This window comes from Nycticebus coucang, chromosome 2 (assembly GCF_027406575.1).
Source record: "Nycticebus coucang isolate mNycCou1 chromosome 2, mNycCou1.pri, whole genome shotgun sequence".
In the NCBI taxonomy this organism is placed as follows: Eukaryota; Metazoa; Chordata; class Mammalia; order Primates; family Lorisidae; genus Nycticebus; species Nycticebus coucang.
In genome coordinates this window covers 72790574-72817858 of record NC_069781.1, presented here as the reverse complement: position 1 = coordinate 72817858, position 27285 = coordinate 72790574, and the positions used below count along the sequence as shown (strand labels likewise).

At 33.8% G+C, this 27285-nt stretch overlaps 1 protein-coding gene across 3 annotated transcripts in view; it reads right to left on the bottom strand.

Annotated features, from left to right (window-relative positions):
• KIAA2026 (KIAA2026 ortholog) overlaps positions 1-27285 on the bottom strand; it is a 96570-nt gene that overhangs the window by 21680 nt on the left and 47605 nt on the right. For 2 of the 3 annotated variants that reach the window (XM_053573307.1, XM_053573297.1), the window contains 3 exons: positions 25009-26426; positions 17313-17392; positions 9457-9546 (listed from right to left, as the gene is read on the bottom strand). In XM_053573307.1, coding sequence (XP_053429282.1) covers positions 9457-9546; positions 17313-17392; positions 25009-26426 — 1588 coding nt within the window. The remainder of the gene's footprint in view (positions 1-9456; positions 9547-17312; positions 17393-25008; positions 26427-27285) is intronic. The other variant, XM_053573304.1, reaches the window with a different exon arrangement.

Sequence of the window (27285 nt, the reverse complement as noted above, 5' to 3'; positions counted from 1 at the left end):
AGCCCACATCACAAAATCCCCAAACTACAGATGTTGGCGTGGATGTGGAGAAAAGGGAACAATTCTGCACTGCTGGTGGGAATGCAAGCTAGTACGTTCCTTTTGCAATGAAGTTTGGAGAGCACTCAGGGATCTAAATGTAGACCTGCTGTTTGATCCTACAATTCCTCTTCTAGGCGTATATCCAAAGGACCAAAAATCATTTGGCAATAAAGATACTTGTACCAGATTGTTCATTGCAGCTCAATTCATAATTGCCAAGTCATGGAAGAAGCCCAAGTGCCCACTGACCCATAAATGGATTAATAAATTGTGGTATATGTATACCATGGAATACTATGCAGCATTAAAATTATGTTTACATGGATGGAGCTGGAAAATATTCTTCTTAGTAAAGTATCTCAGGAATGGAAAAAAAATATCCAATGTACTCAGTACTACTGTGAAACCAATTTAGAATCACTTACACTTGCATATGAAGAATGAAACACAACTATAGCCTAGGATGAAGGAGGGAAGAGGGAGAGGGGAGGGGAGGGGAGGGCGGTGGATTGATAGAGGGTTAGGAGGGGGACCACACATATGGAGCACATTGCAAGTACAAGTTGGATCTATCAGGTATAGAACACAAATGTCTTAATGCTGCGACTGGGTAAATGAGGTGAAAGCCATGTTGATTAGTAGGATGTAAGCACTCCAATTTGTACAAATAATCAACACATCGAATCCCATAATGTCATAAATGTATTTATGATCTATGTACAAATAACTTAATAAAAAAAATAAAATTATCAGAAAGAAAAAAATGCACAAAAGAGATCCATTTCCATAACAAAAAAAGAATAATCTGAGATTATTACAACTGTATCTACAACCAAAGCTATTAAATAAAGTTAATTAGGGCTTGAGGACTCTTGAAAGTACTTAAAGTTCTTTATACTTAGTAAAACAGATTAGGTACTACAAACATCTGACTATAAAATAATACTGATTTGGTGGTTCACTATGAGAAAATAGGATATGAAAAGGAAAGAAGAGGGGAAAATCCCACCATCCTTCATTATAATAGAGTAAAATTCTCTTTGATAGGCAATAGAAAATAAGATTGTTACATAATAATTTCTTTGCCTTATATCAGGCTTTTACTATATGCAAGTATGTATAGACCTACATAAGTACATGTAATAGTTTTATAAATGATGACAAAATGATGACAATATTTTTCCACTTATCTATGTATCATTCCTTACTATACCTCACTTTAAGAATATATCATATGATATTTTAAAAATGAATGAAGAAATACACAGTCATCTTATGTGTAGTTTCATTTCTAATAGTACAGAAGGTAAAAGGTAAATGGTAAACATATTTAGAAAAGGCCGTAAATCTAATGGATTGAAGATAGCTAAGACAAGTCTGAACCTAACAGGATCAAGAATCCTTCTTTATGCGCGGTGCCTGTGGCTCAGTGAGTAGGGCGCCGGCCCCATATGCCAAGGGTGGCGGGTTCAAACCCAGCCCCGGCCAAACTGCAACAGAAAAATAGCCGGGCGTTGTGGCGGGCGCCTGTAGTCCCAGCTGCTCGGGAGGCTGAGGCAAGAGAATCGCGTAAGCCCAAGAGTTAGAGGTTGCTGTGAGCCGTGTGATGCCACGGCACTCTACCCGAGGGCAGTACAGTGAGACTCTGTCTCTACAAAAAAAAAAAAAAAAAAGAATCCTTCTTTACTATCTGATGGAATCATGAAGGATAAAGGTTAAAAATGACATTCACAAATTTCATCAAATAAATTGTGAATCAGAGGTGTATGATGTCACAGAATAGTCTCAATTATAAGATCTGGTATTATGATTTCACTGATTTTTACCTAACTTTTCAAATATCAGCTTGTTTTCTCCCATAAGTTGGCAGCAGTAGATGGAATGAAATAGGACTCTTAGCAAATACAGGCTTGTATCAAGGTTTCACAACCTCAACACAACTGACATTTGGGGCCAGATAATTCTTTGTTGTGGGGGCATGGCCTGTACGGTGTAGGATGATTGCAATGTAGGATGTTTAGCAATGTTATTACCCTCCATCTATTAAATGTCATTCCTACTTCTTTAACTGGGACAATGAATAATGTCCTCGCACATAGCCAAAAGTTTGCTGATGAAAGGGGAGCAAAATCAAGCCCCGATAACCACTGGCTTATACAGAACTCTGTGACCAAAAATGGGATGTCATTATCTTTGATCTAAGTTACTGACACCTTCAATGTTGGTCTAGCTAAATGTACATTCTTAGATTAGGTAAGAGAATCATTATCACTGTATAATGAATTTAAACTATTTTAAGAACATAATAAAGATTAATTTTTTCCATTACTTGAAATTCCTTTTTTTCTTTTTTTGAGACAAGGTCTTACTCTGTTACTCAAGCTGAAGTGTGGTGGCAGCAGCCTAGCTCACAGCAACCTCAAACTCCTGGGTTCAAGTGATCCTTCTACCTCAGTCTTCTGAGGACTTGGGACTAAAGGTGCCCACCATAATGCCTGGCTTTTTTCTTTTTCTTTTGTTTTTTTTGTTTTGAGACAGAGTCTCACTCTGTGGCCCTGGGTAGAGTGCCATGGTGTCTTAGCTCACAGCAACCTCAAACTCTTGGGCTCAATAGATCCTCCTTGCCTCAGCCTCCCTGTTAGCTGGGACTACAGGTGTATACCACCACGCTCAGGTAGTTTTTTTTTTTCTTCTTCTCTGTTTTTCAGTAAAGACAGGGTCTTACTCTCACTCAGGCTGGTCAAGAACTCCTGAGCTCAAGCAATCCATTAGCCTTGGCCTTCCACATTGCTAGAATTACAGGTGTGAGCCACCACCCCTGGTCTGAAATTCCTTGTTAACAAGCCTGTTTACATACTACAATCATTACAAACACGTAATTTTGTACGCACTTAAAATACAACTTTTCACAAATATTTCCATGTTGTAACAATGCTCTACCAAGTACTTCATTTTACTAGCTACTTGATATACCACTGTGTTAATATTATTTAGTCATCTCCCTCCTACTGGACATATGGGCTATTTCCAAATTTCCACCATTAAAGGGTCTGCTGAATGTACCACAACATAAATTACTCTTAGGCAGTGGGGGAAAAGAAATAAGGATAATAAAAGTTAAATTCCAAACAGCATCACAGGATCAAAGAGCACATAAAGTTTTATAGTTTTTCTTATATATGGAATATACAATTTAGAAATAATTGAAATTTGTCTTAAATCCTGCTCAATGTTGAGGGGCTTAGCTGCTAAAAGATGTATTCTAAAATAAATGATCTTATATTTAAAACTTTAATTTATCAGTATCGATAAGATTTTAATTTACCATTATATACCCCAGATGACATTTCTTTTTTTATATATATACAAGATCTTTTTGTGGCCAAATTTTCATTTTTCCTTTTACCAATTTCTACACAGATCTTTCCTTATTGAAGACTGAAATTTTTTTGAAAATCTAAACTGTGACAGAAAGCATCAAGAAATTAAACAGATACAAGAGAAAAGGGGATCTATGAAAACCTTAGAAATACAAGTTTAGCAAAATCTTCCAATTTTTATTATTTAGAAAGCAATAATATCTAATAAATTTCAAATACAACAAGACCAGATAAATTTCATTCTCTTAGCTCTCTTTCCCGAAAAGTAATAAATTTCCTAGACTAAAAAGGATACTTTTAAGATAATTAAGCAACATGCAAATTAAAACTACAATAAAAACAATAAAATGTTATGATTTTTCCTTTACATCATTAAAGAATCCCATGATCTAGTTTAAATTAAGCAACATACAAATTTTACCTTTTAATTAAAACTACAATAAAAACAATAAAATGTTATGATTTGTCCTTTAGATCACTAAAGAATCCCATGATCTAAATAATGCTGAGAAAGACAAAATTAAAGGACTTTGTCATTCTATGCATTTATTTCAACAAGATGTCTCTCTTTTAAATAAATCTCAGGTGGCTAATTAAGTATATCACTGCACTATCTAAGCAAGGGTATCTGACCTGCTGCATGCTTAGTATTTGAGTACTGTTTTGCTTATCTGTGGTATCAGATTATCATGAAAAGTATGCACAGACTTTCTTTTATGCTCATCAGCTGTCCTTAGTGTTTTTATATTTAATGCATTACCAAAAAAAACTCGTATTCTTCCCATGTCAGTGGGTTAAACTGTCCCACATAAGCCACGCAAGGCAAGTCTGTAATGGGTTAAAAATGGCTTTTGCTAACACAGAGGCAAAAGGAGAGCTGGGCTCCCCTTGAGGCATACACAGAGCCTGTTTGTTCAGAAGTAAAAATCCGGAACAGTTTCTCTGATGTCATGCTCCCGTTAAGCCCAGGTGGTCAGAGACTAACAATCTCTCCGCTGGAGAAATGGGCCAGAAGTTGACAGGTGTTAAAAACATATTGTCTTTGGAGCCTAAAGGTCTCTGCCCTGTGGAGAAACGAAGTCATTACTCCATTATGAGTCAAAAACTAAGTGTGTGCTTGAGGGATTTTATTTCTCCTTCTTCCCCAGGAGTTCTTTGTGATTTTTATTTAGATACCTAGCTCAAGAGTTGACAAATGTCTGAGAAGAATGAAAAAGCAGAAAAAATTGTGCCGATGTGTAAACTTTATGTCTCCTCACAAGCTAAGTTTAGATAAAAAGAGTTAGAGATCATAGATTAAGTGTGTATGTGACCATCAGTGTAAATAAGGTGGTCAAGAACAAAGATCCTTTGCTACACACCATCTCATGCGGTGTAGTCTGTTTCTTGTTTTCAGATTAATAATTGCAGGAGCAAGCTTGCACCCGCGGCAAAGCTGCTGTTCTCTCGCATCTCCAGTCACGCGACACATGTGTGCCAGAAAAGAAAAAAGGTTGGACACTCCTTAATTCTAAAGAATGTTGAGCCTTATCTGACTGAGTCCCTAAATGAAGTGATGGGATCAACTGAACTCAATAAACTTGATAACTAAAGCGTTCTCTCTTCACATTAAACTTAAATGAAATTAGCTGTCTTGCAAATGAATAAACAATTTGGATTTTAAAAGACCATCCCATATCTTCTAATACAATGCCAAAACCTCTAGGAAGTTTTAAAAAAAAAGCTTTTTACGGGCAGTGCCTATGGCTCAGTCGGTAAGGCGCCGGCCCCATATACAGAGGGTGGCGGGTTCAAACCTGGCCTCGGCCAAACTGCAACCAAAAAATAGCCAGGCACTGTGGCGGGCACCTGTAGTCCCAGCTACTTGGGAGGCTGAGGCAAGAGAACAGCTTAAGCCCAGGAGTTGGAGGTTGCTGTGAGCTGTGTGAGGCCACAGCACTCTACCAAGGGCCATAAAGTGAGACTCTGTCTCTACAAAAAAAAAAAAGCTTTTTACCAGGTCTGACAACCAAATTTGTGAACTTGCCATTGTGTGCTTTCACTGGCAGCATTATACAAATACAACTCAGTAAGGTTTCATAACCTTGGTATTATCAGCATCTCACAGTTGTTTCTGTGTCAATGTGCCACAATGCTTTGCTGAATGGTGTTCATTATTGTTGTTTTTATGTGCTGTCACGAGAATGTTGGCGCTTCAATGAGAGCAACAAACAAACATTTGTGAATTTCTTGTTAAACCTGGCAAGAGTGGAAGTGAAATCAGGGACTTGTTAGCCCATGTTTACGAGGATAATACCATGAAGAAAAAGGCAGTGTACAAATGGATTAAAAGTTTTTCTCAGGGGAGAGAAAACATCACTGATGAGGAGAGGTCAGGACAACCAGTAACAAGAAGAACTAACAAAAATATTGCAAAAATCTGTTGAATTGTGCATCACAGTCATCAGCTGTGAGAAGCATAGCAGACCAAGTAAACATCAAAAGAGAAACAGGAAAATCTGAATTGAAAATCCTGGCCAACAAGTCATGGCTCTTATATCACAACAATGTATCAGCTTACATAGCACTGTCTGTGAGGGGGGGGTTTAGCCAGAACACTCACCCTAAACACCTGATCTGGTCCCCAGTGACTTTTTTCTTTACCCAAAGATAAAGGAAATATTAAGAAGAAGACATTTTGATGACTTTCAGGACATCAAGAGTAATGTAACAACAGCTTTGATGGCCATTCCAGAAAAAGTGTTCTAAAATTATTGAGAAGGGTGGACTAGGCACTGCCCTTGGTGCATAGCTTCCCAAGGGGAGTACCTTGAAGGTGACTGTAGTAATCTTCTGCAGTGTGGTATGTAGCACTTTTTCTCAGATGACTTTATGAGCTTGTCAGGCTGCATATGCAAACATAAAACCGCTCTAATAAAACCAAATCAAAAACTCTTAAAATGGAATATTGACCTAGGTAGAGAAATGGAATATTTCTTTGTTGCTTTGATAGGAAAAACTATCTGTAAAGGCCCTGCAGAAAAGCCTCCTGAAGCAGCTAGGCATTTATATATGTACCTCCATGTTAAAACTTTTATTATGTATAATTTCTATCTTTACCAAATATTCATATGGTACATATCTTCTTTGTTACAGGAACCATCACTGTAGATATGAACATTAATAATAAATAGAAGGGTTCTGACTCTAAATATTATTTTAGTGATATCTTCTTCTGAAGATCAATATTAATAATTCATTTGTCTCACAATAGTGAATGAAGCCCACAAGACAAGGAATCAATCAAAATAGCTATTACTAGCACCAAGTTCATATTACTTCATTATTAAGAAAGACCCTTGGGTCCTCATTGTGAGCCCAATTCTAGTAAGTATAGTTACCTGATTTCTTAATCCACAATACATCACCTAGGACAAGTATACAGACACACACAAGAAATGACATGTGACAACCTTGCAATGAAAAAGAGACAGAATAAAAGCAATAATACAAACAAAATCCTTCAAAATATATAGCATGAAACCCTTTTGATGAATGTTTAATTGAACTTGCTAATATCAACAGATTTTCAGGGTAAAAATATAATTATATACTTAATGATGACCCTTGAGTCATCAAGAAAGGGTTAAATTATGTTCAGAGTAGTACAAGAAGGTAGGCAAGTTTTTCACTAAACAATTCATAAAATCATTTTCATTGATGGTTGGTTAATCACGTCATTAATAGCTGGGCTTGGCAGCTTAAACACCTGTCATTTCAGCACTTTGGGAGGCTGAGGTGGGAAGATGGCTTGAGCCTAGAAGTTTGAGACCACAGCTTGGGCAACACAGAGAAACTTCATCTCTACCAAAAAAAAAAAAATTAAATTAAAACAGTTGGGTGTGGTGTGGCCTATATTCCCAGCAACTGGAGAGGCTGAGGCAAAAGGATTGCTTGATCTCAGGAGTTTGAGGTTGCAATGAGCTATGAAAGCATTACTGCACTCCAGCCTGGGTGACAGAGTGAGACCCTGTCTCAAAAAATAAATTAACAAAAATAAGAGTTTCAGTATCAAAGGTTTAAGTTTCAATTTTCTAGAAAATTCAGTTACATGGACCACCTTATTCTCAAACGATGACAAATAAACTGGTATTAAACATTAATATAAACATTCAATAAAATTAATTCCTATAACTAGTATCTATCACACGCAATATTGTAATTTACATTTTCTTTTACTCTGCTACTTGCTTCTCTGAAGGAAGACAATATGGTTAGACCTCTTATCACCAATGGAAGTGAGGTGGATGGCTTTACAGAAAAACTCTAGAATGCTTGCAGAATTCTAGAGTATACATGCCATAAGTATTTACATCAACTATGATCAAAACTATTAAAGACAAATAAAAACTTTAATTTATAATATGGGAACAAATTAAAGTAAGTTATATTTAACTGCAGCATAATAAATCGGCAAATTTATTTAACAGAATTTTTTTAGAATGAAATATGAAACACTCACTACAAACAAACAGCTCCTGGAAAAAACTATAACACCCTGATTTTTAAAAAAGACTATTCTTTCCTAAGAACAGAATCAATCCTTTATAAGCATAAAACATAAAATAAATAAAAAAACTTTTTGCTGCAGAGAACATATTCTAATATAAATATTTGTTTAAAGAATATATCACAACAGTAAATTCTAATAAAATACTTGATAATCTACCTCAAGAGATCACCCATATACCTAAAGTATATATATTAAAACATAAGAGTCTAGTAAGGGTCTAAACCATTGTTAATGGAATTATTTCTAAAATATACAGTTTCTATATTCTCAGATTATATACTGAACATAATGTTTTCTTGCTAATTAACGCCTATCATTATAAACATTTTTTTATTTCTTAAATCACAGCAATATTCTCAATGTATCATACAAGAGACTTCTGAAATACTTAAGTCTGTTTTACCCTGGTGTTAACTAACCTCACAGGCTGTACTTTTATGATATTTCAATCTCCTCCCTTCAGAGTGCTACCAATACATCTTTCCTAACAACATATATCTACTACAAATTCGGTGATCCCAAACCTGATGAATCACTAACCACATTTTATACATACCTATATTAATAGGTTTTGAGCAAAGACCTATTAAAAGTCACTTCATGATATTCCTAAGGCATATAACAAAAAGGTTTTTTTGGTAATGATGACTGTTTTTCTGCAATGTTTAAAATCATACTTCCCCGGTTACTTATTTATGTAATTGTGTTTCAAATCTGTGCATAACCCAACTGTTAAATAATACCTGTTACTTAAACAGGTATTATTAAGTAACAAAACTGAATGTTGGTTACCAAGTATTGGGTGAATAAATACAATGCTCTTATACTCTAATCTCTTCAGAACAAAGAAATTAGAGAATGAAAGTAAAGATTAATAATGAATTTAGAATACATAGTAGAAGTTAAAAAAAAACTTTCAGATGATAAAATTCCTTTAAAAAGCCATATTATTAAGCATATGTACAAATTATCTGGGGCATGATCAAGCAATTTACATTTGTTTTTATGTTACACTTAATTAGAATTTTGTTACTAAGCAATACACTTCTATTAAAAGCATATAATTATTAAGAATATTCGCAAAGTAAATATTACTCAAAAAACTACCAGTCAGAAAACAATCAGCCAGTATATTGAGAATTATATAAAACTATACCTGATATACTTAGAATGGGTACAGGCGATTGCACTAATGTACACAGCTATGATTTAACAATAAATTACAAAAAAAAAACCAAACAAAACTATACCTGATATAAACCAGGCCAATGAAATTAATTTAATTGCCCCTGGCACCATTTTTATTTATTAAAAATGAAAACTAGACCACACAGGAGAAATAAAAGAAACAATGTTTCTATCTTTCATTGCAAAATTCCATGTAATTCAGGATAACAAGATCAAAAAAAAGCTTTTGGAAAAAAAGCAGGAATAAATTTTAATGCTGACAATAATAGACAGAACTTTCAGATCAACACCTACCGATTTTTTTCTACTGTTTTCCAGATCTTTGAGTTCATTCTCGATTTTTGTGATTAATTCCCTGAGTTCATCAAGATTAGTGCAAATAAGCTAAAATAAAACACAAAAACACAGCTTGATAACACATAATATAAAACACCCAAAATGTGGTAACAGAAGTTGTTTTAACACACACTGAATTCACAATTATTATTCTCTGTAATAGTAAAAAGCAAGGAAAGCTCCACAGTTTACATTTTAAAAGATATTTGTTATGATGTATGAACTTCAGGATTAGTATAAAGGAAGCTGAATGGTGTTTTATCCCACATCCCCAACCTGTCAGCAGTTTGCTTTATAATCCAGGTACTTTTTTAACTTTATTAACTTTCAGCCCAGAATGACAAAGATCTGGAAACTCAACCTAAATTTCACAAGTTACTGACCTTTAACAAATGCTTCATCAAGCAGTCTCCTATTAGGTGAAGAACCTCTGGAGAACTGTCATTATACCTTTGTTTATGTTAACTATACAATTTTTTTTTTTTTTTTTTTTTGAGACAGAGTCTCAAGCTGTTGCCCTGGGTACAGTGCCATAGCATCACAGCTCACAGCAACCTCAAACCCTTGGGCTCAAGCGATGCTCTTGCCTCAGCCTCCCAAGTAGCTGGGACCACAGGCACCCGCCACAACGCCCAGCTATTTTTTTGTTGTTGTTGCAGTTGTCGTTGTTTTAGCTGGCCTGGGCTGGGATTGAACCTGCCAGCCTGGGTATACGTGGCTGGTGCCATACCCACTGAGCTATGGGCGCCGCCATTAACTATACAATTTAACAAAGCTTAGTTATTACTGTTGGGATTGCTACTAACAGGACTGCAAGTGTATGTTATATATTAAAGACTTAGATTAAATTAAATACACATTCTTAATATGAGCTTAGTAGTCTTTAATAATAAAAACATCTCCACAAATAGCATCTATTTCCTTCTTAATTGTATGGTTCATTTTCTTTCACCTTGGTAATGCTAGCAAATGGCCAAAATAATCGATTTTTCATTATGAGAAACTGAACCAGCTTGGTTTAATTACTAAATGTTTAAGCACTGAAGTGTCGGCAACAATTAAAAAAATTAGTAAACACACTTTAGTTCTTGCAAAATTATACTGAACTTCTCCAATTAGTTCAACATGCTTTTTTCCTAAAATAATATAAGCTATTAAAAAAAAATCTAACATGAAGAAGAAATAGGTGATTTCTGAAACAAAATCACAACCACATCAGGAGAGAAACTTCAGATTAATAAGTCTTGTTGCAATGTTGAGACCACGTGATAATTAAAAAACTACTTAACTTACAAATTATTAATTCACCATTAACTTTTATCAGTTTCCTATATGTTACACTTATTAATTTCTATGTAAGGGCATCATTTTCTTCAAAGGCATGTTTTCTTTTATTAGAAAAACAAACAAAAGCAACAAAAGCAAAAGTGGGTCATAAGAAGATAACTCCTGGCAGCTACTGAGTGACAAAAATAGACAGGGAGCCCCTTAAATTTCCTTTATTAGGATGAAACAGATAAAATCACTGACATGCTTTTTCATCTACAGAAATGACAATATGGTGCAACCTAGTGGACTAAGAAAAAATTATGACAAGTATTGTTATAAGTAGTGTTAACAATTACAAGAAACACCTATACAAAATTTTGAACTGATAGAACTGACAAAGTATGGAAAATAAATACTTAAGTAACCCAAATTAAACAATTTCACAGTAGAGAACAGTGATTTAATGGGAGGATATGTCTTTATATGAGAAACCACAAATTTCAATTTGCCAAATCTATTTATGAAAGAAACTCTGATGGTTAAGTAGTGGACTGGCCAACTGGGTAAGTGCCTCTAGGTCTAGACAATGCCTTTAACTTTTACTTAATATACTTTTGTATATTAAACCTTCAAACAATGTTGACCCTACAGCAGATTTTTATTAATTACTCAGTGAGAACTAAACTTCTCGTAGTATAATCTATTATTACGATTGCCATATCAAATTTGTCCCAGAGGCTCAGATGGACGGCTATACATCTTTCCACTGAACTTGGAGCACTAGTTAATATCATAGCATAGACTTCTCATTTGCACATATGGTAAAGCTCAGGGAAATTTTTAATTGCATCTTAGCTGTCTCACTATATAAGGAAGAAGGGTACGTTTTACAGTTTGTAGAAACTTACAGGAACAACAAAGACATATAACCTTGTAACTAAACATAACCTAAAAAATTTTAAGATTTTTAAATTTTTAATTAGTCATAAGATTAACATAGTTCTGAGGTCAAACCACGAATGATTTCCACAGCTTATGAGCTACAGGAAATAATACTTTCAAGTAGCTTACATCTACTAAGTTGCACTGAATCAGTAGTTCTCAAACTTTAATGTGCATAAGAATTGCATGGGGATATTATTAAAACATTGTTTCTGATATAGTAGGTCTGAGCCCAGACCCTGGATTCTGCATTTCTAACAATTTCTCAGGTATATTTACACATAACACTTTTGAGTAGTAGGGTATTAACTAAAAGATTATGAATTACAAATCAGTATGGCCACTGAAATACTCTGATACCATGAAGCTAATGAGTATAAAATTTCAAAAAGATGAATTTCCAAGCAGACAATGGTATACTGAATTAAATATACAATGATAAATTGTCTCTTTAAAATAAATATGATTCAAATATAAATTTTGTTGAAACTGAGGCTCAAAAGATTTTTAGTAATATTTACTTTGAAGTTATATTTAAATGACAGTATCTACATAATATCTACATAATTTGTACTTTTTATATACTAATAAATTTTCCATATATTTCTAATATAAATCTATCTCCTCAGTACAGTCCAATTAAACTATTTGAAAATTCTTATACAGAACATAATTGATTTGGTTTATGCCAACTGTATATCATATACAATTCTATTCTCTTCCCTCTCTTTTACAAAGTAAGGTATGTATGTGGCCCTTAAACTCAACTCAATTTCACATGGTTCTTTTAAAAATAGAATCAATCGGGCGGCGCCTGTGGCTCAGTCAGTAAGGCGCCGGCCCCATATACCGAGGGTGGCGGGTTCAAACCCAGCCCCGGCCAAACTGCAACCAAAAAATAGCGGGGCGTTGTGGCGGGCGCCTGTAGTCCCAGCTGCTCGGGAGGCTGAGGCAGGAGAATCGCTTAAGCCCAGGAGTTGGAGGTTGCTGTGAGCTGTGTGAGGCCACGGCACTCTACAGAGGGCCATAAAGTGAGACTCTGTCTCTACAAAAAAAAAAAAAAAACAAAAAACAAGGTTCATGGATGAACCTTGATTAAAAAAAAAAAAAATAGAATCAATCTATTAATAGAAACAATCTATTAAGTTCACCTTAGTAAGGAGAACAGATGCATTTTGTGAACAAAGAAAAACACCTTATTAAAACCTTCTCATTATCTGGAACTTGAAAAACATATCTGAGGCACAGGTTCTCCAGGGGTGAAAAAGAAGGCTCCATAGTAGCTTGAATTACAGTTAACACTGCCAACACTCATGAGAGGAGGTTTTCAGTCACACTGCAGAGATTACAAGAAGAGTTTTTTTTCTCCCCTAGGAAGAAACTAAGACTGTTTCATACTCCCTCAATTTCACCTTTCAATGGACATAATCCATGGCAGAAAAACAAAAAGGGACCAAAAACATGTAATTTGGTCCAAGCCTTAATCTAGGCTAAAAGGGTATATCTCCAGTTCATACACAAGCTAATTAAAATAAACAGGTAAAAGATGATATACTGGTACAGTATGACAAGCAATGATCCTGATAACTAAGGCCGGTAAATTATTTTAAGAACTTGTTGAAACTTGACACTAAGTTTTGAAAATACCTTTTAGGTCTTTCTATCATAATTATGTACAAAAGAGAATTCATAAAATAAACAGATTTCTCTTTTAAATGTTAAACAAATTAGAAGACTTTTGGGAAAAATTAACGTTATTAGGAAACCTGATATTCACTTTTCAATCTAATAGTCTTTCTTATCTTACAAAACTGACAAAGAAATAAAATAATTTAGTCAATTTAACAAAGTCATAAGTAACTGGCAAATATGATATAAAAGTTTAAATCATCAATATTCTAAACACTAAAAAGCATTTCCCATTTTTTGGTAATTATTATCAACTTAAACAAAATTCAACAATTTTCTTTACATGCTAAATGTATAACCTATCATAACAATAGTGCAGAGAAAAGTGTAAGTTTTCACTCTGGTCAAATATAATGATGCAAATAATATTACTTTGTTTTTCACTTTTCAAATTCTTGTAGGCTTAATCATATGACACTTTTGTAAGACCAGATCTAATATGTCAAGGTCTTCATTAGCTGGAAAAGTGCTCAGGGTCAATAAAAGATGCTCTTAAACCAATGTTCAATCAATTTTCCTATTCATAATGCAGTATTTTTCATTGGAAACATTTGACATGCTTATTTGAAAACACAAACAATTATAGCTAAAATAGTAAGCTATGTTTAATTTAACCTTCACATTTAATCCTCACAACCTTACAAGGTAGATACTATTGTACAGGAGGTATTGAAATCACAGAGAGGTTAAGTAACTTAACTCAAGTTTACAGAGTTATAAGAGGTAGAGCTAGCATTCAAACCCAAGTAGCCTGGTTCCAGAATCCATATGTTCACTAAGCAGATTACTGGCACCCCCTTAGACCCAATGAATCAAGGTCCTCGAGGATGAAATCTAGGAACCTTAATTTTTAATAAAGGCATCAGATTATTTTTATTATTATTATTTTTATACTACCTGAAGTTTGAGAACCACTGACATAATTCTTAGGAAAAAGTAGTACACATATGGTTAGTTCTTTTTTAATATTCAGTCGTCCCTCAGTATCTGTGGGGGATTGGTTCCAGGAAATCCCTCCCTGCAGATAACAAATTCTGTAGATACTGAAGTCCCCAGATATAAAATGATGTGGTGTGTGCATATAACTTATACACATTTCTTCCTCTGTATTTTAAATCATCTATAGATTATCTATAACACCAAGTTATGTATACACTGTTAAGTTTGATGTAAATAGTTCTTATATATTTTTAGGGAATAGTGACAAGATAAAAGTCTGGACATATTCAGTACAGACACAATTTTGCAGGGGCATATTTTCAATCTGAGGTTGGGAATCCATGGATGTGGAGCCCACAGATACAGAAGGATGAATGTACACACACAGAAGTAAGCCCAATCCACCATCTGAATGTCAAGAGTGCATATTCTAATTAGAGGTGACATGATAACTTTCTCAGTTTGAAGTATTAGATACCTCAAATTAGGTGTGTATATAAACATGGATTTTTCCTGAAGCAAACAGGGAGGCAAATTCAATTTCCAGTTTTAAAAAAGTCAACAAAAACAGTGCAAAATAAAAATACTGAGGTCAAACCCGGATTTAAAAAAACTCATTTGGACTTAAAAAAAAAAACCCACAAAATACTTCCAAACTTAATCCCTTATCTAAGCATTGTTTTCTGTCAATTTAAAGACAATCAGCAATTTGGCAAACAACTCAGGTTTTCAAAAGGCATCTACTATCTATCAACCAACAGCTTCATTATTTTCAGCAATAGATACTTCAGAATAAATAATATGAAGAAAATCTTTTAGCTAAATATTTCAGTTAAGTATTTTTATGTTTAATACTAGAAATGTGATATTTAAAATGACTTGAATAAAATGAACAATTTGCACCAACTAAGGTGCTAAATATGTTTCTAGAACTTTTGGAAGGGAAATTCACTTTATTATATAATAATCAGTCTTACATGTGGAGAACCCTCAAATACAGTTAAAAAATAACATAAGATTATTTTAATATTCAAAAACTCTTAAGTTTTGCATTTAACAACAAAATTTACCAGTGACTAACATCATCTCCTATTTTATTAATGGGCTTATTTGAAGCACACAACCAACTCCCCTGATAAATAGTTACCAATTTTCTTTATGAGTAATACCATGGTATTCATACTGTAAACTAGGTATAAGAACCACTGTTTTCATGAGACTATTCATCACCTCTAGCCACCCTCTGTTTCTCTCCCTTTCTCTCTACCTCTCCCTCAGGAACCTTAAGCACCAGGACAATGACTATTTTAAACAGTTCAATCTATCAAAACATGTACTTTTGACCTTAGGTTTCTGGGAGTGGCAAGTGAATGGTCAATAACTAAAAGCAACACTAAGACAGTATTTTTCACACTGTTTTACCCGTGACCTATGGTCAAAAATACATTTTACAATGCATATCCTGTATATACATACACAGTTGAAACTATAGTTTCATGAAACAATATATGTGACTATATATATTCATACTGCTTTATGTGGCATACTTATTATGTGATACATTCTGATTATTTCTTTTCTATCTTAATTTTGTTAGCTTAAAAAAGAAATGGAGGTCATTCAATCTAATCCACTAAATTGATTTCATGCCTTACTAATGAATGCCACCTGCAACTTAAAAAAAAAATTGTCTCTGAAGCCTATGCCACTTATGTAAAAGTCCATCCACTAGGACGGCTATGAAGAAAATACTAATAGGCAAGATTTGTCCTAAGATCTATGTTCCCAGGACTGATGCTTTGAGACATGAAGGGAAAAAATGAGTGGGAGAAACAGCAAAGGCTAGTGGGATATCAGTGGAAATATATGATGATACAACATTAAATCATTAAATAACAATTCAAAATCACATTTTTATATTGAATATGCTGGAACCACAGTTATATATTAAAAGATTTTGTAGAAATGTTTGTAATCCATCCTAAAAATGTCATTAAAATACTCTATTCTAAAATATTAAGAGAAACATTTCTATTTTCTTCTTTCAGTGTTGATTTAAAAATATTGAATTTTTACCAGTTAGTAACTTCAATAAAACACTCCCCCAAACATGATTTTTTACTGACACATTTTTTTGATATATGTAACCATTAAACTCATAATGCATATTATCAATATTTTCATAGTTATCACCCCTTTATTTTCATCTTGATTTGAGACTCAAATTTATTTTAACTTCACTTTTATCATTTAGTAATTAAACATGAGTTTATAAAAGTTTTGAAAATGGATTGGACACATTAATATGAAGAAATTTTTAAAGCAAGAAATACCTTTTATAAAATAGAAAGTAAAAAGGCATTATTTAATTACAGAGAGATTATCTGCTTGTTCTTATCACCTATGAACAAAAACCTCTTCACTTACTTATATGACAATACTCATGTCTTTATTCTTTTGGCAGAAATGTTTAAAGACCATCTCAATTAACCTTCACTTGATATTCTCTCTGAAGCTCACATATAGCTAAGACTTAAAAGATTTGTATCTTAAGTTAATAAATTTACCATTTCTACAGTGCTCAAATAAATAAAAATGAATTACGTAGGTAATATTGTTCAAATCATGCTCTGTCCTTGGAAGAGTTTTATTTACACGTTTGCTTTTATATATAAAATACATATACACACCTATGTAATATTTTTACATATAGTTCTATTAAATTAGTTCTATAAACTTAATATAGAGGTTTTTGACTATCAAGAAACAAAAATAGAGATACAAAATTGTGAAATAGTAGCAGAGTAAATGTTGGCTATATCTGCACTTACTGGGGAAAAAAGTCATTGTCAGAAACATTTCATTAAAAATATGTGCTACAGTTTCTTAGAATTCAGCCAATCTCTCGAGGAATGATATAAACACTGAAACAAAAAATTAAACTTAAAATTTTGAGACAAAATTGAAACATTTACCTGAAATTCTGGTACAGTAGGTGATTTTGTGACAGTTTTCCTCTTCTTTGTGATTGCTTTTTTAGATAGGGATTTTTTTCCTTTCAAGATTAAAAGAGAAAAGCTTCATAATGCTGTTTATAGTACTTCATTAACAAAAACCAAATTATACAGAGCCTGGAAAGTTAAACTATAACCAACAGATGGCTGCTAGTGACTCAAATAAAAATGATGAATCAAAACAAGCCCCAGTAAAAACAAACATTAAACTGTAACTACCTATAACAGACATATTAACCAATATTGTTTTGTTTATATATAAAAACCAAATTATTACAATCCCCAATGTGTTGTATAGTATCTGAATTTACTGCATTAATATTAGGCAAAAAAGGTCACATTACTGCTCCTCAGCTGAAATCTATATTCACAACTTAAAATGAGACTATAGGGAAAGAAACCTTACCTTAAAAACAATGACTTCCATAGTCAGGAACTTGAGTAACAACTATACCCGAAGATTATGGTCTCTAGCCAACCTACTGTGAAAGTCCCTTTAGTAGCTTAGGAAACAAGATTTTTCTACTTCTTCAGCTCTGCATGCACTTAATGGGCTGCCCTTGGCAGTAATACTCAATATCCAAAGTTTTACAAGAAGGTAAACATCTCCCTTTAAATTGTACCAGCTATCTGTGGAATCAGAAATCACTAAGAAAAATAAGTCTGAGATTCTTAAAGACATCCAATTCATAGCATACATTGTAGTATATCTACTTTTTTGTATTTAACTTGACAAAAAATACATACATGCACAAAACTTCTATATTGTAAGGAACATATTAAAGCAATTTCCCCCCATATATAATTAGCAAAATCAACTCATAAATCAATTGTTAATTATTCAACAAATACTAGATAAAAGACACTGTGTAATTTATGAGGACAACCAGTAATTAACATTCAAAAAGCTAAGACTATAGTACTTGGCACATGGTAAGTGATCAATAATGTTACTGTTATCTGTTTTAGCTAAGCTATAATGAGAAGAGTCTAAATGGAAAATCTTTATCTTTTTATCTTCTTCAAATTCTTTTTACTTCCTCTTAGTTGCTCTTGTATATGTCCTCTAAGCTACCACTCTATACACAAATCAATGAATATAATATTTATGTTTGTCTTCCTTACTATATTGTGAATCATTGGCATCAGAAGTCACATTACTTACTTTGTATTTATAGCACTTAGCGCACAATAAGTTCTGAAAAATCATCCTTAAATATTAATATAAGAATCTTACTTATTATCAGAAATTTGGCCAGTTTGGGAGTAAGAAAAGGGAGGTAGATAGTTGTTTACAATTCTGAGAGTCCATTAAAATCTATTTTACAGTGAGGAAAACATTAACAATGACTTTAAATAAATTTACCATAGAGTTTTAACAATATAACTCAGTGGCAGTAAGAAGATTAACATTTATTGAGAACCTATCAGATACTTAGTAAAGTGATTTCTATAAATAATCTCATTTAATTCTCAAAACAACCCTCTCAAATAGGTAATATGCTGCTGTAATGTGGGATGACAAAGACAGAAAGATTAATTAACTTACTCAAGTGTCACACACTAAGTAAGCACCATAGCCAGGGACTCTAACTCCAAAGTCCAGACTTTCTGTTATGTAATTCTACCTCAGAGAAATCACAGTTACCATTTATTGATTCCTAACATGTATTAGGTTCTATGTTAGGTATCATGCATTCCTATTCTAATTAATCTTTAAAACAACACAGCAAAGTAGGTATTATCTCATTTTTCAAAGATAAAGAAACAGGCTATAAAAGATAAAGAAACTGATAGAGAACCTGTGGCTAATATGTACCTAGAGCATATATTTTGAAAATAGATCTGTCTCCCTTCAAAGCTATGCTCTTTTTATGGTAAAATACTGCATTCTTTCAAATTCTTTGCAGGGATATAATCTGCTTCTGATTCACTTCAGAGCATTCCTTTTGATTAGGGTTAGAAGATTTGCTCGTTTGTTGTTATTTAATACTGTATCCTCAGAAAAACAATTTGAGTAAAAAATGTCCTCGTATTCTTCAGTAAACAAAACCAATGCTTACATTTTAATTAAATATTACATTTTAAAATGGAGCATGAGATACTATACAGCCATTATTTGGTCATCTGTTTTTGTTTCAGGATAAGATATATAGAGGTCAAGTCACATGCTGCCCCCCAGTGGGCTTCCATTTCCCCTATCACCTAACTTGATCACATCCTTGGCCTCATATTCCCAACTGCCCTAAGTCACTTGCTTGTATAAAACAGAATTCTCAAACTTAAAATTATGTTGAAGTCACTTTAAGACAAACGGAATTTCAACACTATTCTTGAGCTTAGAACATAGTTGTGCAAAAAGTGTCAACTTGTGCCTAGAAAACGCATAAGAAAATTTAATTACTAATGAAGTTTGATAAACCTTAGTAATTAATGTTACAAAAGGACACCCTAATGAGGCTTTCTAAAACACTGTGTTGAGGACTTAAGGATGCTCACTGAGAGGAAAAATTATAACTAAAGATACGTTTTATATCATAACTGAGGCACAAAACCCTAGTCTTGCAGAATCTGGAAATACACCTTTTACTAAAGAAATGAAGTATTATCATACCAACTTCCCTTTCTTCTGTTTCTTGCTTTTCATCCTTACCTCTTTCCTTCACCTGGTTTCCCTGTCTGTCTGCACTTCTTGGTCCATTGGGCTACTCAGTCTTCCACTTAAATGCCTTACTAGATTAAGCCTTCCCTTGTTTTAAAATTATCCCAGTAGTGAAAAAACTACTCCCTCAGTGTTTTCACTTTAGGAACTTAATAAATAATTGGATACTAAGACTATAAAAGTAAAAAACCAAAAGCGTTTGTATTATTAAACCGTGAATCCAGAAGTGCCGAGAATGCAAAGTTACAGAACTAGAGTCTAAATTTGATTTTATTTACTAAATGTGTATGCTTTCAGCTAACATTTATATTCTATAGAAGTTTCTGAAATGTCTCTCCACCCCAGTTTTCTGCTCTTTTATTTTATTCCCCATTTATGCTTTATCTAGATATATGCATGGGGACAAATTGCAATTTCATTACATTGACATATTGCATTGTGGTGAAGTCAGGGCCTTATGTGCAGACATCACACATCATACCCACCAAGAACCTCCCATCACCCAGTGCCCCCTACAACTCTTCTCAATCTTCACCTGCCTATTGTTCCACATTTGGCTTCCTTGTGTACACATTTGACCTCCTATTTGTAAGTGAGAACATACAGTATTTGTCTTTCTGTGTTTTGAGTTCACTTAAGATGGCTCCCAGTTCCATCCATGTTGCTACAAATAATATGATTTCATTTTTTTTAATAGCTGAGTAGTATTCCATTGTGTGTGTGTGTGTATACATATTTTCTTTATTCAATCCTCAATTAATGGACACTTAGGTTGACTGCATGTCTCTGTGAATAGTGCTGTGATAAACATGAGTGTAGGTATGTTTTTTATATATTTATTTCTTTTTCTTGGGTAGATATTCAGAAGTGGGATTGCCAGATCATATGGTAGTTCTATTTTTGGTTCTTTGAGAAATCTCCATTCTGTTTTCCATAGAGGTTGTGCTAATTTACATTCCCATCAACAGTGTTTAAGGAGTTCCCAGAATGTTCTCTTAACTAATTTGACCTCTTAAAAATTCTGATTCCCCCCAAAAAATTCTGATTTCCCTTCTATTTTCCTTGTCTATCAGCAAATTTCTCATCCTACTGGTTAAGTCTTTAACCCTATCACATACTTCATTCACTAACTCCTGAACACCCTTTTCTTTATTCCCTTTAAAAATTGTTAATCAGTTGCCAAATTAAGCAACATCTCTCTCAAAATGAAATGTTCTTCTATGAATGTGATAGAAAAGTAACATAGTTATACCTTATCTGGATTTAGAATTTTCTCTTCTTAAAAGTTGTCTCTTGCCCCTTCATCTAACTCCTGCCAAATTCTTTTCACAGCTCTTAAACAAGAGCTATTATCCTAACAAGATACTTTTTCCTAATCCTGCCATTCACTAGCTATGGAACCCTAGACAAGTAAATAAACCTCTCTGCACCTCAAATTCTTTAAATTTATAAAATCTACCTGGTTAGAAGTAATGGTAGCATTTATTTTTTGGAGATTTTAGGAAGATAAAATAAAATATTATGTATAAAGACTTAGAACCATGCTTGGCACACAATAAGTATCATCTGGGTACCAGCAGTTTTAGGTAAAGAGTAGAAGGGATTAAAAAAATAAAAGGACATAGACTACAGTTAATCATGCCACTGTCTTATATCTTGAAATCTCCAATTGGTACTCTTAAAAAGTTTATCCAGGACGGCGCCTGTGGCTCAGTCAGTAAGGCGCCAGCCCCATATACCAAGGGTGACGGGTTCAAACCCGGCCCCGGCCAAACTGCAACCAAAAAATAGCCGGGCGTTGTGGCGGGCGCCTGTAGTCCCAGCTACTCGGGAGGCTGAGGCAAGAGAATCGCTTAAGCCCAGGAGTTGGAGGTTGCTGTGAGTTGTGTGAGGCCACGGCACTCTACCGAGGGCCATAAAGTTAGACTCTGTCTCTACAAAAAAAAAAAAGTTTATCCAAAAAGAGACACAAAATTAGGTTCTATATTGTTATCAACACTAAGAATATACAACCTTTTCGCAAATATGGCCCTGGAAGTAATAAAATATTCCAGATACATTACTTTCTCAGTCACTTCCTATAAAGGACTTCATTCTTTTTACATGTCTATCTTACTTCAAGTCATTCACTGCACTGGATTCCTGATGCGATTATTTAAAATAGCACCCCCAAAGGCATACTGCCATCACTCAAACAGCTTCTAAAACCTTAATTTTCCTCTTTAAGTTGTATTAATTTTTTCAGTCTTGCTTATTTATACCTCCATGCTTTTGCTCATTTTTCACCTATCCAATCCCCATTTTCATAAAAGTTCTTCTTTCTCTGTGAAACCTTCCCAGACTACCACAGTACACGCTTATTTTCCTCTGCTTGACTTTATATTGTTGTCTTTACCTGTTAACTGTTATTAAGTTGAAGTTATTGATCATATTTAATCTTAGTTTCTTTACCTATAAGAGAATAAGACTATCTGCCTTATCTACTTTAATCAGTTTAGAAGCACTCCTAAAAAATGATTTGGTTGAAAATAATGACTGACGAGGGAACCTTCAAAGTGGTTGAAATGAATAACTTAAAAAGTTGTAAGCTTTTTGTAACTTTTAATGTATCTCTAATCATTTTTATGTTTTTTTTTCAGGTTTTATAAAAAGTCCTCTAGTTTTTAAAATTTCTAATTCATTTCAGCCAATTCTACCTGCTCTATATAGTTCACAACAGTGTTATTACCGAAATCAACCAAATGTCCAATAAGGTTGGAGGTTGATTAAATAAACTACAAAAACACACTATAGAATCCTATGCAGCCTTTTAAGTGCTTCTTCTTCATGTGGAGAGGGTATACAAGTACCTGCTGAATTTGTCTGCAGAGTGTTTTCCTTCACTTGCCTTAAATTGGACATGAAACTCACAAATTTTCTCTGTGATCACCAAACACCCAGAACTTTGATTTAAAAAATGTAATAGTACTTTATTTGCTAACAATATAAATTCCTTTTAATCCATCTTTTCTTAGCATTGTCTTTACTGACCAGGGTCCCTGTGGGCCTTGGAGCCACATGTGGCTTTCTAGATCCTTGAGTGTGGCCTTTTGACTGAATACAAATATTATAGAACAAATCCTTTTAAAAAGCCATAGCAGTGTCTATTTTACATAGCACCATAAATCATAATTGCCTTTGAACACATGAAAAGAAGTGTCATAAACACCTAATAAAGTTTTAGATTATAAAGGTATTAATATCATATATTTTAGAATTTGAAAATATTTCTAACTTTAAAATATTATTTAATATTTTAGACTAACATTTAAAAGTGAACCTGTAAAATTCAACTAAATTTATAGAAACCTAATGGATTGCTTGTAAAATTTAAAATGTTTATTTCTGAAAATCACTGTTAAAAAATTATAGCATTTCATCACTTGGGTCACTGTGGACTACTTTAAAACTTTTAGTCCAACAAATTAAGCTTGTTTTTGGTAGGTAATGTTACTACTTTATCAATCATGTGTTATATATGTGTTTTAAAACATATTTAATTATATATAATGATTTAAATAACTGAAATATAGTACCAACTATATTAGCTAAACAAGATTCATTCCCCCATCTGCCAACTCATTAAATTTTTGCCAAATCTTACTACCATTGTTACTGAGGAAGACAAAATATAATGAAATCCATAAATGCTGACAATGAGCCACAATTAATTTTAGTAAATAATTCTAATTCTTTTCCCAATTAAGCAACTTTTTATTAGGGGTAATAAAGTTAATCATCTGCTTTTGTCTCACCTATTTTCTTGAGAAATGAGACATAAATTGATTAAAAGACTGACAACAAGGAAATTAAAAAACAGCAACTGATGAAGACTTTATAGGATTTTCTGTTGTCTTAAATTTAGTGAAAGACAAACTCACAAATCCTTTTACAAAAATATCCTTCATGTCTTATTTATTTATTTTTTGGCCGGGGCTGGGTTTGAACCCACCACCTCCGGAATATGGGGCCGGTGCCCTACTCCTTGAGTCACAGGTGCCGCCCACCTTCATGTCTTATTAGTTGATATTATTTTCTTCTTATATTTTACATTTTTCTCCATATGAACATACATGTGAAAACAAAGCACTGAAAAACGTGTGACGTGGTTTAAAAAACACTCAAAGATAGGGGCAGCGCCTGTGGCTCAGTCGGTAAGGCGCCGGCCCCATATACCGAGGGTGGCGGGTTCAAACCCGGCCCCGGCCGAACTGCAAGAAAAAAATAGCCGGGCATTGTGGCGGGCGCCTGTAGTCCCAGCTACTCGGGAGGCTGAGGCAAGAGAATCGCTTAAGCCCAGGAGTTGGAGGTTGCTGTGAGCTGTGTGAGGCCACGGCACCCTACCCAGGGCCATAAAGTGAGACTCTGTCTCTACAAAAAAAAAAAAAAAAAAAAAAAAACACTCAAAGATAATCTGATTAGCATTAGCTTAAGAAGCTAGCTGCCATGAACTTTATTTTTATTTTTATTTTATTTTTTTGTGGTTTTTGCCCAGGGCTAGGTTTGAACCCGCCACCTCCGGCATATGGGACCGGCGCCCCACTCCTTGAGCCACAGGCGCCGCCCCATGAACTTTAAACCTATCTTCTGATATTAGTTCTTTTTCCACAGCACTGTCTTGCCCTTACCCTGGGGAAAAAAACATCCTCCCTAAGTTACAGGAAGCATTATTTATGGATAAATTGGTCCAGAGAAAGATAAAAACATAATGTCCAAATATGTTCAACCAAGAATTAAATTCAAACATACTCACCAGTAATTTTTTTTCATTCTTATTATTTAAAACCTCTTATGCTCTGGATTTTTTAATGATGAGATATAAAATAAAACTTGGCTCTTAACTGTACACACATGCATACGTGCACTTTATATTGTCAGACTGTGCATAACACATAACTGAAAGAACAATATGAATTATGCTTAAATGTAAATTCTTACCCATCTGTGTTGGCTTACCAGATTTGTGCTTCTTGTGTTTTGCTTTCTTTTTGATGATCAACAACTTATTCTGGATCTCAGGTTTGTAAGACTTAAATGCAAGAGAATGAAGACCTTCACGCTTTCTCTGTAAATTGTCATTTAAAACATCTTTCAATTTCTTTTTTTTCTTTTTCTTCTTTTTTGCCCTCATTTTAGTTAGTTTGAGTTTCTTGTGGCTCTGTAATGACTGCTCTAATAGAATATCCCTTACAACTTTGTGGCAGTTAATTTCTGGATGATTACTGTGACTTCCATTTACATGTAGCTGGCAAGATTTCAGAGTACTTTCTTTTAATGAACCAGGTTCAGTCTTTATTCTGGAAGATTCGCCACATTTTGCCTTGTGTTCTATAAACCTTATTTCACCTGGACTGAGAGGTTCTTCAAAGCCAGTCACTTCCCCTGGACTCCCTGGTTTCTCTAAATTTTCTTTACAACAATCAGTTTTTTTAATTTCACAGGGCCTGCGAATTCTAATCTCACAAGTAGATTTTACTTCCATTTCCACAGAGATGTCATGATTATCCAAGTTCATTTTAGCAGGGCAGCAAGCTGGATCAAAATTAATTTCCTGGTCTTTCTTGAATGCAGAGGACAGACCATCTCTACTACACCTATGTTCTCCATTACTTGTGCTAATACAGTCAAACTTCAACTTGTCCAGTTTTATTCGAGGTACTCTTTGTATTTTAATGGGTGGAATTGGAAATTCTGGGGCCTGAAAGGGTCTCTGTTTGTAAATCCGTACATCTGCACCACAAAACTGTGGAAAATGTACATAAGCATTCTCCAAATAATCATAACCAAGGATAACTTCCCTGCATTCATGAATAGGCTGTCCAAGTACAGCATCTTGAACTTCTTTTTGTGTTTCATACACAAAGTCACAAAGACCCTTAAGTAACCATACTTTTTGGTAGAAAGGTAGTTCATGAAAAGGTTTTTCTTCTAATGGATTAACTTCTCCAAGAACTTTAAAAAACTGAGGACACAACCCAAGTTTTTCAGCACAGTTATCAGGATTTTCAGTTTGCCCTACAGCAGTATACCACTGCTGAACTTTTTGTCTCAGTGCTACTTCCCAGGTCTTATAAGGCAAAGTAGGTCTTCGATGTAAGGTAGGTCTGCGATGAGGAGGACTTAATAGAGAAGTCATTATTTTAGATAGAAAAGCATTACACTGAGGCATTAGAAGACAACGTTCCAATTCATAAAAGACTATTTCTGGCAAGTTTAGAATTTGTTGGGCTAAACAAAGGAAATGCCCAATAGCTGGAATTTCCCACATGGTCTCCATATAAGTCGGAGCTGCCTGAGCTAGAAGTTTTCTTTCCCATTCTTCTATTTCCTTTTGACTAGCTTCTTCTGCTTCTTTTCTTTCTTGTTCCCGAAGCCTAAAGAAAATTCAACCAATTACACTATTATTATTTCAAGTAGAGAGTATCGTAAATCACTTAATTTTAATTATGTTATGTTCATCTTTAGTCAAGCAGGCAACTTGAAACTTTGAAACTTTCAGTTTTCAAAATCAATACAAAGTGTCCTACAAAAAAGATCATTTATTTTTCAGATGAAGAAATGCACGTATCACTTCATCCTGAGTTTTACTCAGGAGGATTATTGCTGACATCATTGTCGTCAAGGTAAATGTCTAAGTTATAATGCCTATTAACTTTGTTTACTGAACAAAACACAGAGGAATTGGATTATAGCAATTCCTGGAGTAACATGACTTTGTACAAGAGCTGTATAAATGTTTACATCTTTGGATCCCATAATTCTGTTCCTAGAAAGTTATACTAAGAAAATAATTCAATAGAACCAAAAACTTATGTACTTGTTGATGTTAACTGGATGTTATATGATGTTATCATATAGGAAAAACAAAACGACACAGAAATCATATTATAACAATTGGAAAGTAAATTTGCTATATTATGTAGACTTAAAAATTAAAGTTATATATATCTCATATATTACATATAAACAAAAAAGTTAGACTGTAACATTATATTTAATACTACATAACAGTGATAATGAAAATACACATATACTAAATAAAATAACTCCTATGTTATTGGGAGTATGAGTGATTCTTTTCCCTTAAAAGTTTCTTTATTGGTACTACTATAAAAACTCCTTAATTAAAACAAATTAAGTTAGATGAAAAGATAGGTATAAATCTTTGTGAACTTAGATTAGGCAATAATTTTTTAGACATGTTACCCAAAACATAAGCAACAAAATGAAAAA